At 49.9% G+C, this 16,728-nt stretch overlaps 1 protein-coding gene across 4 annotated transcripts in view; it reads right to left on the bottom strand.

The window, feature by feature from the left end:
- The window catches only part of DISC1 (DISC1 scaffold protein), a 261,582-nt gene that overhangs the window by 184,153 nt on the left and 60,701 nt on the right, over window positions 1–16,728 (bottom strand). For all 4 annotated transcript variants that reach the window (XM_053913325.2, XM_071219437.1, XM_053913323.2 and 1 more), the window contains exon 4: window positions 3,083–3,230. In XM_053913325.2, the coding sequence (XP_053769300.1) occupies window positions 3,083–3,230 (148 nt within the window). The remainder of the gene's footprint in view (window positions 1–3,082; window positions 3,231–16,728) is intronic.

The following is a 16,728-nucleotide window of genomic DNA, read 5'->3' on the forward strand; positions in this document are numbered from 1 at the left end:
GGCGCTGGATGGAAAGGCTGTGGCTGTCATGCTGAGCGGCACAGATGTTAACCTGAAAGGCACTGAGGGTGCTGTCATCTCCACTGGTGGCCCTGTGGCCGATGAATGGGAGGGAGGGGTCTGGGTATCAGGAACGCCAGTAAGACCACTGCAATCACCCCGAAGACAAACTTGAGAGCAGAACTGAGGCGTGGCCACAAGGGTGCAAAGCGAGTGGGAATGAGATAGAGGCAGAGAGTACAATCAACAGGACCTGGTGACTGCGGCACGGGGAGCGGGGCCAAGGGAGGCGCCGAGGACATCCCAGAGTTCCTGCTTGGGTAGCTGGGTCCACGGTGGCATAAGTCACTGAGACTGAGGGTGCAGGAGAAGAGGACGATTAGGGAGACAACTCTGGTTAAGTGGGTTTAAAAGATAGTAAATCTTTCAGATAAAAAGATAAGCTTAGGGTCAGGAAGATGTTCAATCGAAAGCTAAATTGTCGGCTGGGACTCTGGAGGGAGAAGGGAGATAGAGATAGAAATTGGAGCGAAATTAGGGCGTTAATGGTACCTGAAGCATGGGAGTCTTCGCAATCACCCGCAGAGAACAGAGACAGTGAGAGGAGAGGACAGGCTGCAACCGGAGCAGAGGAGCATCCATACTGGGGAGACGGAGAGAGGGACAGGAGCTCGTGAGAGACTGAGAAGAATGGCCAGCAAGGCAGCAAGGACAGCAGGACAGGGTGACGCAGGAAAGTCAAGGGCAGAGAGTTTCAGGGATGAGTGTGATGGAGTAAAAGTTCTGGACGATGCCGTAATGCAGAGCAGAGCCAGAATTTAAAATGCCTTTTAAATTTAACACCTGGAAACCCACTGCTGACTTTGGGGGAGAGAGAGACAGAGAGAGAGAGAGAGAAACTCAGACCATACCAGGGTACAGGCAGCTCCTGTGAGGAAAGGAGGGAGGATAATAGTGAACGAGGTAAGCCAGCCATTTATATTGGCTTCATAAGTGGTGCGTAAAGGCTTCTATTTTCGCGGGGATGTATTAGGCTGAACCCTATGAAGTTGCTACAGCCCAAAATGTCAACATAAGAAACGTCAGATGATGTAACCTCATTGAGTGAGAATGGACGATATCACCTTTATTTGAGCGTTGTGTTCCACGAAAAACTCACCCGAGACCATAACAAAGCATCGCTCTCCAACCAAATCACATGTAGGCAACTAGATCACGGAACAGCCCAAGACTGGAGCCAGAAGGCCTGGCTTATGCCTGGGCTCAGCGCCGCTGCTGGGTGGTCTGCACACGGCCCTTAACCTCTTCTGGGCCTGGTTTCCTCATCTTTAAATGCAAATATAGATCCAGGTGACAATGTAGGTGTCCACATAAGAACAGATATCAACATAGTACACCTCCTAGAATCGTCTCGAGGATTCAGTAAGTCACTTCCTGTTCGCTGAGGGAAGAACAGATAAGCAAAGTGCGGTCCATCCATACAATGCGGTATTGGTCAGCCTTGCTTGAGAAGAAAGGAAACATGCACACCTGCGGTAACATGAATGAGCCTCGGGGACGTTCTGCTGAGTGAAATAAGCCCGTCGCAAAAGGACAAACACTGGGTGATCCCACTTACACGAGGTCGCTAGAGAAGTCAGATGCACAGGCACAGGACGGTGGTCCCCAGGGGCTGGAGGAGGGGAAAGGAGGGTGAGTGTTTCATGTGGACGGAGTTTCTGTTTGGGAAACTTTCTGTTAGGGAGTTTCTGTTCCCTAAAATTGTTCTGGGGGTGGATGGCGGTGATGGTCGCGCAACGACGTGAATGGATTTAATGCCACTAAACTGTACTCTTAATATGGTAAAAATGGTAAATGGTATGTATATTTTATCACAGTAAAGGTTTTTAATTGAGTTACTTTTAAAGGCACTTAGCAACTGCTGGGCAGTGTTTGCACAGGAAATAGAAATACGTCAGCAGAGACTAAAACGGTCCAGGCTGGAGTGGAGGGCAAGGAATAGCCCCAAAGAAAAAACAAAAGAAAGAATTAAGTAGACGGTCAAGTTGGGAAGAGCCCCTTGTGAGGAAGGAAGAGGAAACAAGGTACCAGCTCAATATGCGATGAATGAAAAGAACAGAAATGGGTGGGATTCACCTGCTTTTTAAAAGCACGAAAGCTCATTCGGCAAACACTTGTAAGGAAGCACCTACCAGGCGCCTCTCACTCTGCCCCCAGCACAACTTCAGGACGAGCCTCCAGAGAACAGTCGGCCTCACTGTGAAGACAGGCTGCAGGGACACTCGAAGACGCACTGACAGTGTAACACCATGTACACCCACCCACGTGGAGTGGGCCAGACCGGTGATCGTCAGGGAAACTGGAAACAACACGCAATTGCTGTGGCCGTGTTCACACCTAAGGAGAAGCAGGCCTGCACCGTGGTGGGGCTGACAGTCTCCTCCGTCGCAAACCTACTCTCTCTGAAGCCTGTCTTTCCCCAGGGAGAGAGGACACCAGCAGGTGCCCAAAAGCAGTGCTTCTCCAACCCCCAGCCACGCCAGCGCCAGCGCCTGGGACCCACCGCAGCAGCGACGGACTCAGTCTGGGTGGGAACTGAACATTTAAAAACTCTCCAGGGGATTCAAGCCTGCAGCCAGGATGAGAACCACGGGGCTAGAAATGGCGGGTGCTCCCCATTACTGATGCCAGGAGACCCTGGGGTAGCAGAAGGAGGAGGATGCTTTGCGGATCTGACAGGCGAACACAAGGACAGGAGCCCGAGCTGCCCTGGACAAGAGGAAACCCACCCCCACCTTCTCAGAAGGTTGGCTTCCCGGGGAAGCTTAACCCCCAGGTGCTGGCTGTGCATGTCTGGGGCTGCTCTCCGGCAACTAGCAAAAAGGGCTTCTTAGGGGAGCAGACCCTCACAGGTCCTTCACTCGGGAAGGAAACTCTGCCTGTCCAACCAGCAAAAGGGCGCTTCCCCAAAAAGGAAGCTGAGGGTCTCTCCAGCTAATCCCCTCCCCGCTGTTCACTACCTGGGAGCTGAGAGAGGAAGGGACCCAGGGAGATGACAGTGGGGGCCATACCCAGTACTTACTGCTGAGCGGCCTGGCACAGGGCGGCCTCGGCCTGTGCTCCCAGGTAGACCAGAAGGCTGCGAAGGGCTGGCTGCCTGGAAGGAAGCTGGAAGTGTAGGCTGCTTGTCTCTTCCTCCAGGTCTTCTAATCTTTGTTTTAACACCTCAGCTAGAAACCCAAAACGACAAGAGTGATGAATAAAGAACCGTGAAAGTCAAAATAGACGATCCAGTGTCTCGTAGCTCCACTCCCAGTCAACGGCCACCTTGATGACGTGATACACAGGGCCACCGGTTTCTAGGCGGAGCTGTCATCTCTCAGTTGGTGCTTTTAAGACTCTTCTGTGTTTCCATTGTCGACAACATGCTGTCCTCCTGCCTGTGCATTTCCTGTCAGAGGGTAGAGGTCATGTATTTACAGCATGGCTGTGGTTCCGATCATCACACAGGAGGATACTTCCTGTCAATTATTTTTAAAGCCATGACGATCATTTGGGAGAAAACCTGCTAATTTTGATGAGTTCTGTACAATTAGTTGAAAAAATCAGTGTCCAAGTGTTAATTTTAAGAATGTTCCCTTAGAAATTGCCCATCAGGGGAGAACCTGTCACAGTTAATAGTCACAGAAGCAATGTTCAAATTCTGCCGTGTTGTACATGGCCGTGGATCCACTTCTGTTATAACACAGGGGTCCTATTATTTTTTTAACAGCCTTAAGTCTCCTAGGACAAGGCATAAATGCAAAATCACTGTGAAACAATTTTTCTTTAAAGAATAAACTGCAGAAATTGGAATCCCCTCAAACGAGACCTTACCTTCATAATCAAACACCTAAAGAATTGAAAAGTTCCCCATAAAGCCCTTTTTGCCAAAGCGGAAGGACTGGGTTTAAAAATACCAGCCATCGGAGCTTCCATCCTGGTGTTCCTCTCCAGGGTGGGTGTGGAAACCTTGGAACCTTGCACCCCTGGGTAGCAGGTGAGCCCTGGGACCACCCGGAGTCCCGGGCAGCCACCTCTGGCCATGAGTGCCGACTGCTTACCGAAGTGCGGGAGGCACATGCGACCCTTCCCTATGTGTGCCACAAGGAGAAGACAGTTTGGAGGCTCTGTCCCACAAAGCAAAGACTCCTCAGGATTTCCACAGCCCTACAGCCATTGTCCAAGTGAGCCATTTCTGTGGTTCAATTTTGGATCAAAACACTGTTTTCAACAAGCTTGTTATTTGAAACCACTTTGCACAAAACCTTGCATCATACACCAGCAGAGGTCAAGGCTAATCACAGGGCACCCCTTCTGTAGAGTGACACCTCTCGTGCTGGCCCACTGCCCAGACACACCTTCGGGCGAAGGAACAGCTGGTCCCAGGCATCCTGGGCAGCATGTCTGGGTCTCTGAAAATGTCAACTGAGAGGCCTCCCCATAAACACGCCATATGTGTTGGGACCGACAGCCAGAACCTTGCTAAGAAGATGTGTCAAACATTCGTTCTAATGACACCAGAAAGGGTCGTGAACTTACTACTTCTCAAGACCAAGTCACAGGCAACTGCCAGAACTCTCAGTCTGTGCCACCTTCTTCGAAGGGACAGCGGAGCCGATTCAGACACCATGCTCACGGCACACAGCGGAGTCCGGCCTGACGGGTCCTTTAAGATACACCCAAAGGTCCCTGCTCCCAAACGCCAAGCTTCAAACATTGTGTAAATTTATTGTATTTTAATTAATTATTTGTTTGTATCACTTTAAGCATTTATTTTATCACTGAGTTGTTTACTTTTCCCTTGCCACATCAAACCAGAACCTCAGTGGAAAGCAATAAAGCCCTCACCTTGTGGGCTTTAAGATGCCACGATGCCATCATGATGGCATGGCAAAGGTGCTCACACAGGGCTGGAAGAAGACGGGGCCTGCACCTCAGCTCTGCCGTGTGCGGCTGTCTGGCCTCCAAGTCCCTTAACCTTTCTAAGCCTCAGTTCCCTAGTCTGCAGAAACGGGACTAACTGTATCCACACATCACAAGGTTTTCTGAGGATTAGGTGAAATAATCCGTGCAAGGCGGTCAGCACCGTGCCTGGCACCTAGCACGTGCCCAAGAGGAGTGGCTCTTACCAACAGGACCATAGGTCCTGGCTTTGCAGTGTCCACAAGGAAGTTAGACCCAGTCTGGCCCGCCCCCCGCCACCGGCCACACTCCCAGCTGTGCCCCGCCGCTGCTGCGGGGAGGGGAAGTCCTCAGAGAACACAAGCAGATGCAGCACAGTGAGACACTGGAAATGGTACATCCACTGCCACAAGTCACACTCACAGGGAACCCCAAGGAAAATGTAAATTCTCCCAGGAAATACCTGTGATTAGCTATGTTCCAGGGCGCCGTTTGCTTTCCAAGCTGTGAGCGTCTCAAGTCGTTTCTGCTCCATGATTCGAAAAGCACACTAGGATGCTCACCTTCGATTTCACAGCTTTGTGTCCTCTCTAATTTTTAAAGCATCTCCCACTCCAGCCTCTCGAACAGCCGTAGGCTGCTGGCGCTCCACCGCACAGGCCAGCACCACCTCTGCTGCGCACATTCTACGGGTCTCCCCAGATGACACCCGACCTTCCGGGCAGAGGGGCTCGCAGCCAGGGGAGGAACCAGGAGGGCATGGCACCCAAAGGGCTCTGGTGTTCCTGCTGCGGCAGATGGGATGGGAACCCATGGAGGGTTCGGCGCAGTGTGTGACGGGGTTGACTCCTGGTCAGCAGGAAAGCCCATGTACTCTGCTAGGAAGGCACCATGAGGGGCAGAAGCCCCGAGGCCGGTCACGAGGCTATGGCAGGGCCCTAGCCCGCAGCTAAGGGAGGCCATCGAGAAGCGGAAGTGGGGTGGAAAGGCACCCCGAGTTTGGGCATGCTCTGACAGACTGGACAGAGGGAGCGAGAGAAGACAGAAGTCACGAGGGACTCCAGTGGTTCTGGCTGAGCAACTGAAGAAGGACGTTAGCGTGAGCAGAGCTGGGGAATGTGCTGCTCCCTCTCCCCGAACCCACCCCCACCCCCACAAGTCCTGCTCTTCCCTCCATCGGCCCCCTTCCCGGGCCTGCCCTCCCTCCGCGGGAATCCCCAGTCTTACACTCCCTAAGCACCTGGGCTTCCCCCGCACAAGGGGCCTCTCGCTTGTCTCTGCCTGTTCAAGGCCCCCGTGACCCTGAGACAGGGCCCATGTCACCACACCTGTCACAGTTTCAGGACCTGCACCAGGGGCACTCCCTGAGCCAGCGTAAGCAGGCATGAAAAGATGTCCAACGGAACCCAGGCGCGGAAGCCCTCGTTTTGTCTACTTTGTATGCTTTCATAAGCCACTTCAAATCCGTTTTACTGGCCACTACATGAATATAAAACATAAAACTCATCAAGTCGAAAGTCAAAGCTAAGTTGGAGAAGACTAAAGAGACGTGACAACTATCCCTGTGTGTCCCCGCACCAGAGAGGAGGGGAGGACAATGTTGGGTGGCCGGTGCCATCGTGAGTGGGATCTGTGGACCGGCTAGGAGTGGTGTGCCCACGCCGGTTTCTTGCCTGGCAGAGTGGCAGCTTGGTGGCAGGTGGAATGTCCCCGTTTGGGGAAACGCATGAGGGGTCCTTGGGGCTGATGGGGCATCACGTCTGCGGCTGCTCTCAATCAGGCAGGAAAAGGCTTGAGGATCACGGATGTGGAGGGAGGGAGCGTGCGGGAGCCAAGCTTGCTCTCGGTCCTCACGTGCAACTTTTCGGAACATGGAGAATTATTTCAAACAAATTGTTTTGTAAAATTATAAATAAATCAACACAGCTCTATGAAATGCTGTACGTCTGAATCGTAGGTCCCTTTATCTGCGTGAACCCTCCTACTGTTCCCTTTGGCCCAGGGGTTGAGGAAATATAACTTGCTTTCTCTGGCTTTTCCTTTCTCTTAAACCTCTGGGAGCTTTCTGGGAGCCCTGTTGGTCTATTCCGGTTAGAGCTCAAGATTTACTGAATTACTGAAAGTAATTCAGAATTACTGAAAATTAATTCAGTAATTTCAGAATTTCAGTAAATTCAGAATTTCAGAATTACTGAAAGTGCCGCACAGCGCTCACGGAGTGAAGGGGGTCGGCCGGTCCTCTCACGGACAGAACAGCAGCCCTGTTAGAGATTTTGGCAGCATTTTATAAACATAGCTGAAGAGTAAAACAAACAAACAAACTCAAAGTTCTCCACGGAAGATATTACCAAGCACTAAGCATGACAATGCACTGGATAATACATTCTAATTGATACCCTATATTCAATGTACATACCCAGCGTGCTTTGCCTCTAGGGCCCCAGCATTAAGAATGGTAACCATCCTCTCATTCCATTCACGTAAATGTATTTTTGATGCTACTACTACATCCCTATCAATGTTGAAGTAGAGGGTCAGCGCTCACCTGTTATTCCTTCGCACACAGGTACTGAAGGCCTGTTACTGGGGAGGACAATATAGAAACAGAATGAAAGAGAAGCACTTTCTACACCTATGAATAAACAAGCATTCACAGAGCAGCAAGAGACCTTCATACACAAGGACATCCCCGCCACCTTGTTCCGTCTGTGGGATGGCGGACTCTATGGCGTAAACCATATTCTTGGCTGTGCATCCATTCCACACCCTAAGGAGGCCCTTTAACATTAAAAAGCAATCAGTGTCTTCACACGTCCTTCTTCCTTGGTCTTTACCTAATGGCCAAGGTACGCTATTCACGGAAAGCTGAATATGCTAGTAATTCCACATCGCCATGCACACCCTGTGAAGATGGCCAGTTTACAAAGAGTTAGGCTGTTAGGAAATGGGGTTCAGACTAATGTGAGCACAATGGAGTCAGTCTCTGGCACATCAGAATAGCAGAATCTGTCAGGTTCATTATCATAAAAATCAGCCACTACTGGGACGCCGAAGACATCAAGCATAATAATCATCTTTAAGCATCTCCTTTATGCCCGACGCGGCATGTACATTATTTCTGAGCTTCACAACAACTTGTAGAGTAGGAATAAAGATGCAGAAGCTAAAGTGCAGAGAATTTCAATCATTTGCCCAAGGCCTGTGAATGAGTAAGCAGCAAAGTCAGAACGTGAACCTTTACTTTTTCTGGTGCCAAACTCTGAGCTTTTTCTATGATGCTTCTTGGGAGGCATCCTCCTCCCCTAGTTTCCCCATTCATTCCCCTGGGTCCCTGGAGATTTGGGGGCCCACCGGGCAGGTCCTGAACCTGAATCTCCTCTGCCTTGCCAACACCTAGCTAGCGCCAGGCACACAACAGGTATGGGTGAACGCTGACTACGTGAGTGAATGACTGTTTCTATTTGGATGGGGTGTCCTGCAGACACACAAGCAGCAACCACCTGAGGAGCATGCTACGTATCAATCATTTCATCCTCACGATGACCTCATGGGGGAGCAGAGCTATGCCCACTTTGCAGGTCTAAAGACTGAGGCTCACAGAAAGGTTAAGAAATTGTTCGAGGTGAGTCACACAGCTATGTGGAATCAGAAATGAAACCCAGGTCTGACTAACTCCCAAACTTGTGCTCTTTTTTTTTTTAAAGATTTTATTTACTTATTTTTAGACAGAGGGGAAGGGAGAGAGAAAGAGAAGGAGAGAAACATCAATATGCGGTTGCCTCTCACACGCCCCCTACTGGGCATTTGGTCTGAATCCAGGTATGTGCCCTGATAGGCAATCGAACCGGCGACCCTTTGGTTCGCAGGCCGGCGCTCAATCCACTGAGCCACCCCAGCCAGGGCCCAAACCTGGGTTCTGAACCACTGTGTTCTCCTGGGAAGATCACACTCTGTACCTGAAATGCATACCTGAGTGCTCCACACACGTGCAAGCTATCCTATGAGCCCACCTACCACTTCATCCACCTCTTTCTCACAGAAAGCCTTCAGCAGCCAAAACAAACACCTAAAAACTCACAAAAGTGGAAACCACCTCAAATCCAATTTGAGGGCAATGGTTAAATAAATTACAGTACACCCACTCATGGAATGGGACGTAGCAAGTCAAAAAAAAAAAACAATTAGAAAAGCTGTGGGGAGATATTTTAATATTACAAGAGAAAAACAGAATATAAAATTATATGTACATAGTATCTGTACTTGCTGATCACAGACGCGTTTAAAAACAAGAACCAAGAAAAGGCCTGGGCGGAACTAAGAGTTCTGGCAATCAGTCAGTGCGATTGTGAGCAACTTCTTCTCAGTTCCCTCCCTATAAAATCAGCTGTAAAATACGGAGCTGTTTATTATTTAGAAATGTATTGTGTTTTTAAATGGCATACTGGCTACTTATGCTACTCTTTGATTTCTGCATTAAAATGGAGATTTGGTTTCCTCCCACTCTGAATGCTAAACTGCTTAGCGTAAGGTTGGTTTCCCTGGGTCATAGATATTCTCAGGGTACAACAAAGGAGATTTCTAGAAATGTAATATTTTAAGCTCGCCAACGTGCGGAAAGGAGACTGTGAAATCACTTTGGTTATGGTAGCAAGGGAAAAGCAAACATTTGGGGGAGATAACAGTCGTGGAAGACAAGCAATAATTTACCCATGACACGTGACCCCTCGGCACTTAGCCTAGCACCTTGTTCTTAATACCTATTTGTTGATTTACTTTGAAATATTTCAGAGCATATTTGCTCTGAAGCATTAGTTTGCTCTACCTCAGCAAGAATTTACCCAGCAAAATAAATTGGCAGTGAGTGACCAAAATAGCAAAAGCAATGAAATTTCCAGGTACTTCCCCGGAACTTAAGGCACAGCAGATGCCCAGCAAGCTGTGTGTGTGTGTGTGTGTGTGTGTCTCTGTGTGCGACTGTGCACACAGGTGCTGCCAGCAGGCTTGCAAACGATGCCTACAGCTGCAGCACTCGGGCACATCAGAGAACACAGGAAACCCCTCAGAGTCGTGAGCTTCCGAAAGAACGGTTGGTTATGATTCACTCTAAAGTACTCTTTGCCTTAACTCTTAAAACTAAACTGGTAACACAAGGCTTCTGTCCCCAAATGTCAATCCCCAAATGGCCTAGGTAAGTAACCGGCCAACTGAACGGAGGCTACCTTTTCTCAAAGCCTCAGTGATCCGCGTTCGCTGTTCAGAATCTGCAGTGGCTGGATCTCCACGGCAGCTACCAGTCGGCCACGGGGTATGTCCCACCGGCACTCCTGCCACTGCCAACATTCCACCCTCCACGTCCTCCACCACCACACCACCACCTCCTCCACCACCACCTCCTGCACCACCAGCACCAGCACCACCAGCACCAGCACCACCTCCTGCACCTACACCTCCTCCACCACCACACCACCACCTCCTCCACCACCACCTCCTGCACCACCACCTCCTGCACCTGCACCTCCTCCACCAGCACCAGCACCACCTCCTCCACCAGCACCAGCACCGCTGCCCCTACTGACATCCCCCTACTGCTTATGTGAGGAAGAGAGACCCACCCAGCTTTCTAGTCGTAAGCGCTTACCCGAGAAAGAGGAACACTCTTTAGGTCATTTCCAAATTGCTGCCATGCAGAGAACCCAAAAGAAAGGACAAGAGGGGAAAAGCCACTCAGCAGGACAGGAAAAAAGTCAGGAAGGACCCACACCAAAATACCAACAGTGGCTATCTCTGCACCATGAGAATAAAAGCGATTTATCTCTTTTATTTACATTTCCAAGCTTTCTAAATGTTTTACAATGATCACGTACCGCTTTAATAATTAACTAGTTTTTTAAAAGTCCATGTTTAGAAGTAAAAGGCAGGTCTCAGGTTGTACACTCAGCCACATTGACCTTGGGTCAACTAGCACACACTTTCAAGTCAAACACAGTTGGGTGTGACTCTTTTAGCCATTTAAAAACGCATAAACTCTGAAAGAAAAACGTACTTAAAATATAACAGCAGACCCTCCTACGTGAAGTGATTTTTTAGGCCATGCTCCTCACTTCAATTGAACTTAGATACATGACCAGTCATTAGGAAAATGGGTTGATCACTTAGGCCATTACTAGCTTAGCCATCCAGATTCATGGCTGATAAATGGACCAGCTCTTTCTACTGAATGTTGAGGCTTATTAGGTATAGTCTAGTTAAGACAGAAATTAAAAGAACAAGTCTTTCTAGCAGATTGCCTATTCCAACAAGAAAATGAGACATTTCTGGCCAACAATAATATAACTTAAAATGATCCCCGGGCCTCCTCCACATCAGCAGGGACCTGGCACAATACCATCACTGGAAATCCGAATGGTTACTATGAGTTTCTCCTTCATGGGCTCACGGTAAAGGGTCGGGGCCCATTCACAGATCGATGTGCCTCTCGGGCACGGAACGTACTATTGGCACTGAGCTATTTTGAGAAATCATACAAATGAAGGAATTCAAATGCCTATTCATTATTTCCCTCTATCGGTTATGGCAGCATGCGGTTTTCACTACACGCCTGAATGTGGCCTTTAATTAGTTCCCATGAATAGACTTTTCAAGAGGAATGTGCTCTGCCGGTGTTTTCAGGGAGAAATCAGCTCGACACGCCTGCTTGTCCGCGCTCCGAAATCACAGGCTCACGCCTTTCCGTGGGCGTCGCTGCAACCTGGAATCTTTTAAGACTTAATTGTTTTGCTTTGTCTTGTTTTGTTTTGGTTTTCGTAGAAATCGTTTAACATACAGGGCGGGGCAAAAGGAGGTTTACAGTTGTTCATATTTTTCTACAATCATCAGTAAGTAATAATGCAAGAATAAATGTGTTTCACTTACCCACAACCTACTTTTGCCCCGCCCCATATTCATCTCTAATTCAGGACATTAGAAGTGCACTGTCAAGCAACCACGATCACCATTATTTTTAAAAGATATAATGTGACCCACATTAGTGTGTGTACATATGTGTGTGTGTGTATATATGTATATGTATATATGCGCGTGTGTATGTGTGTGTGTGTGTGTCCTTTCCTGCAAGGAACAAGCAGAACACACCAGCGCAATGCTCGGCGCCAGCGGGGATCATACTAAATTGGACTCCGGCTGACGCGGGACACCAGGAACAGCTTAAATTCTTTGGCATAAAGGGATCTCAATAAAATGGCATATTTCAAAAAAAAAAAAAAACCCGTAAGATTAAATAAGTTGTTTCACTAGCCTGAGCCATTCCAATTTGGGTGGAATCCAACCAGAAGAAATAAAGCACGCTGGAATGCTCATTCCTTGGAACAAAGTAGAAGTAAGCTGTTTTCTTTCGGCCCAAGCACCACAATGCAGATAAAACAGTGGCCTTCAGTTCAAAGGTGATGTTCATGGAGAGAAATCACAACACAGCAGCCAAGGATGCGAATGACTAGCAAACAGCAATGCTTTAGCAGGCTGTGAACCCGCACATATACCGGTTTCAAGCAACACCTCCGTACGTGGTAAGGAGAAGCTGAAGGATTTAGAAGGCTCTGCAGTAGTTTTAGAAGAATCTTCCCAGAGTCCTTAGAGACCGTGCAGATGCTAGCAATCAAAATGAGGTGAGTGGGCACATTTTCCCCAAGGAGGAATGTAACAGCAACAGAAGGCAATGCAAGAAGCACTTCAGGTCCTTTGCAGAACCAACGGCATCCCCACGTGGTTCCGTGTGGCGTGAAGTCACAGCCCCTGCCGTGAGCCCCTTCAGTGGGTAAGCAGAACTCCAGGGACTGAGCTCCAAACCCCTGAGCTGCAAGAGTAGTTGACAGCTCAGTGACCCTTCCTTGGTGAAGCCGTCTAACTCCTGGACCCAGATGGAAACTCCAGCCCGGTGCTGTCCAGCAGCAGGGGGACTGAGCTGGAGGCTCCTAACCGCAGAAGCTGATGTCACCCTGTTGGTGGCCGTCTCCCTAGCACCTAGGGAGTGTATGCTATGAAAGGCGCTTAATCAATACTTACGGAATGAGGGAAGAGAGCTACATGCATGCTCTCAGAACAAATCTGGGCTTTATAATCCTTAGGACTAGGATCTTAAAAAAAAAAAATCATAGACTGTATAAAATGTTATCCTAAAGATAAATATCTAAAAATGCATAAAGTAATCAAGTAATCAGTATAAATCGAGTAATCAAGGTATGTTGCTATTCCTCTCTCTGCGTATGTAAGATCCTCTAGTCTAAGAAGAAAATCAAAGTTTTTAGATGGCTTACTTGCTTAAGGATCAGGAGACTCAGACTTCAGTCCTGGATTCCCTGGGACAACTTCATAATCTTGGGGTTCCTTAACATCTCTAAGATTGTTACCATCTCTTGTTATCATATATTGATCATCTCTTAACATCTCTCCGTTTCCTCATCTCCCACATGAGACTGATAGCGTTAGTCCAACGGCGACACTGGACTTTTGTGAAATGATAAGAAAAGAATGATGGTGAACGGTTTTGAGAAACACACGTGGCAGGGTTGTATTTACAAAAAAGTAAAAAGAATTCAAAGAGGTTGCTGTGGCAGCTCGAGCTTGTTGATTCTGATTTAATTCAACTCAAATGGCATCTCTTTAAATTCAGCGCGCAATCCGTGAGGCCAGACACCTTGAGGACTGTCAAGTTCAGAGGAGTTCATGGCCAGTCTTCTCGGTGCTCCCTTTGTCCCAGTGGAAAATGTACAACAGCTTCCTGTCCCTCCTTCTAGCTCACTCCCAGTCCTCCAATCGCACGTGTAGGCAGCACAGGCCACCCTCTGCTTCCCAGGTACCAGGGGTTGTGAAGCCCCTGGAAGTCATAAAGCTCTGTGAGGGACACCATGCCACATCGCTACATGAAATTCCACCATACTCATCAGCAACAAGACCTCGGGGGTACGCAACATAAAACCACAGCGAGGAGCACGAGCGTCCATGAAGAAAGAATAAAGAAAAACAAGCTGTCTTAAGATAAGGCATGATGAAGACTTTCTAAGTTTTCCACACTAATCTTTTGCTACATGCTCCCCCATTTTATTATCTTGCGAACACCAGCCACAAGGGATAGCAGGCACTGGTGTGCTGGTGCTGTAAGAAAAAGTCCTGATAGTATCAACTGCCAAGCACCGACCTCATTTTACGCCAGCCCCACCCCCACGTGGGTTGTATTCGGCATGAAAGGCTTCTCTTAGTTAAGAACCCAGAGCCGTGGCACCCAGGATTCCAGCAGGGAAGGGCAGACTCACAGGTGACCCCATCTGCCAAAGGCAGAGAGGGAAGATGTCTATGACACTTCCAGAAAAATTCAGCAGGCCATCTATTTCCCTTCTCTCAGTATTCTGAAACCAACTCCTAAATTAGGACAGAGCAGAACAGCCATGTGACTTGGAACCCTATTGTACACAGTTGTTTCTGCCTAAATGCCCTTTGGAGCGACACTCTCAACCTGTAAGAACTGGCCCCTGCTGCGGGAGCCGCTCTGGGGTTGTTCTGTTGGGAGAAAATGTCTCAGTCTACTCCTGGGTGTCTGTGAGGACGGTCACCCTGCCACATGCCCTACACTTGCCCAGGGAGAGGGAGTGCGTTGCCTTCTTGGTCAGTCTGGGAGCCACACGGAGCAGGCAGAGCTCAGCCCCTCCACCCCGCTTCTTGGTGGCAGCCAGATGACCTCAGGACGCCCTCACTCTACTGTGCTTCTCCTAGAGCCCTGGTTTCCTGGCTGCTAGACTTAACAGGGGGAATCCCTTCGTAAGGTCTATAAATGTCTAATCGCTGTGCCGTACACCTGAAACGAATGCGTCGACTATAATTTAATTTTTTTTTAAACCTAAGGTTTACAAGGGCAGGCCCCCAACAAAGAGGACCCAGCAGCTTCCTGTCCCCACCTGGGGCTGGGTGGGTAGTTCTTACTCTGGGGTTGGATACCCGGAGGCCCACTGTTGCCACAGACCTGCACTACACGCTCCATACGGCATCGGCTTCATCAGTTAGAGTGGCGTCTAGACCACCACCTGCTCTACCCCTAGGGTTGTCTCTTGGTTGGTTCACAACATGGGAAAACAAGGTGTCATTGGGGGACATGCCAGGCACTAAGCCCTGGTCACTCAGTGCTTGCCTTCACCTCCTGGTCTGGGTGCTGGGCCGGACCCTGCAGGCCAACCAGAGTTCCGACTTTGACCCTGGCTGCGGTCAGGCTTCGCCAACAGAGGCCACTAAAGAGAGAGCTGGGGGAGAAAGGGACACTGGTCCCCACCTGCTCCCTGCTGGGGCCTCCTGTGCTCTCAGCCACACGCTCGCAAGCCACAGCAGTTCATTCCGGCAGCTGCGGCCGACTCCAGTCTGCAGCTTCTCTGGGCCTCACAGAACCAGCCTCATCCCCTCCCAGACACCAGCCCCAAGAGGCCAGTGCCCCCTAGAAACACACAGTGACCCCACAGATAACAAAGAATCCCTCCTACGGTGATGTGGGGGGTGAAGAACTCTAATGGATGGGAACGAAATTCTGTACAGAAAACCAACCGCTTCTGGTTAAATGGCACTCGGCCATTTGGTTTCTAAGAGTGAAGCTATGCTGGCACTCGGCACTCAGAGACCCCTGGACAACTACTGGGGTGAGAGTCGAGAGTGTAAAATACCCACCGCACCCTTTCTTCCTGGGGAGAGGGGAAGTGTTCAGATTAACGCCAAATCCCAGTGGACATAGCCCACGGGTAAGAACAAAATTATGGGGTGCCTCACCTCCAAGGCCACCTGTTGGACTACCTCTCTGCCAGAGAAGGGATTCCGGAAGAGGCCCACCCTGTGTTCACATCCCAAAGACTAAAGGAAGGAAGGAGAAAAGACAGCCCCGGGGGTGGGGGGGCAGCTCAAGGCACTGCGCATACTCCCTGAGGGCAGGAAGCAGAAGTACCCCACATTGCTCCTCTCTCCTGGGGCCAGGGCCTCGGGAAACCCCCCAGAGCCTGCAACTGTCTGAAAGAGGGGGACACCACATCTCGTCTGGGGCTAAATGTTTGCAGAACTCCAGAGCCTACAGGCCACTCTGGTGCCCCCGTCAGGTATGGTCAGAGCCCTTGGGCAGGCAGGAAAAGGGGGCACTCTCTGGTGGAGGCCTGCTGCCCCTGAGGATTCGGGTAATTCTAGGTTTCCCACGGCCCCGGCAGGCCGGCGGGGGCCCCAGGCATTCCGGACACAGCCCAGACCAGCAACACCGGCGCCAGCCCCACGCAGAGGGTGGGCCAGCAGAGCGTTCAGGGTCACCTAAGGACCAGCGCAGGAGTTTTCCAAGTGCTGTCCCAGCCATTAGTGGAAGCTAATATCGACTCAAAGGATGGAGGCCAACAGTCATTGATCCTGAAGTGGAATGGAAGAACAGGACATCAGAGTGGGCGGCATTTTTGTTCCGCGTGTGCAAAGGACTGTGGTGTGTGTCTTACTGTGGTCACCATCGGAGATGGGAAGCCACGAGCTAGAGAATCAACCATCCAGAGGTGAGCGCTGGGCACAACAAACTTGCCGCCGGGCACCCGAAGGTCCTCGGGTGTAGCCCGCCCCACAGCCCCCACACGAGGGAGGCAGAAGGGAGGGGGAGGGAAACATCATTCCTCACCCTTCCCCACCCCAGCGGGTCCCAGGGGAGGGTGGAGGCCTGACTTTGAGAATGACATTGAACAATGGCTGAGGGTGTAATAATCCGACCGATGAGACAAAAACCACCAGAGCGCT

The sequence above is a fragment of the Desmodus rotundus genome, chromosome 10 (assembly GCF_022682495.2).
Source record: "Desmodus rotundus isolate HL8 chromosome 10, HLdesRot8A.1, whole genome shotgun sequence".
NCBI classification, from domain to species: domain Eukaryota; kingdom Metazoa; phylum Chordata; class Mammalia; order Chiroptera; family Phyllostomidae; genus Desmodus; species Desmodus rotundus.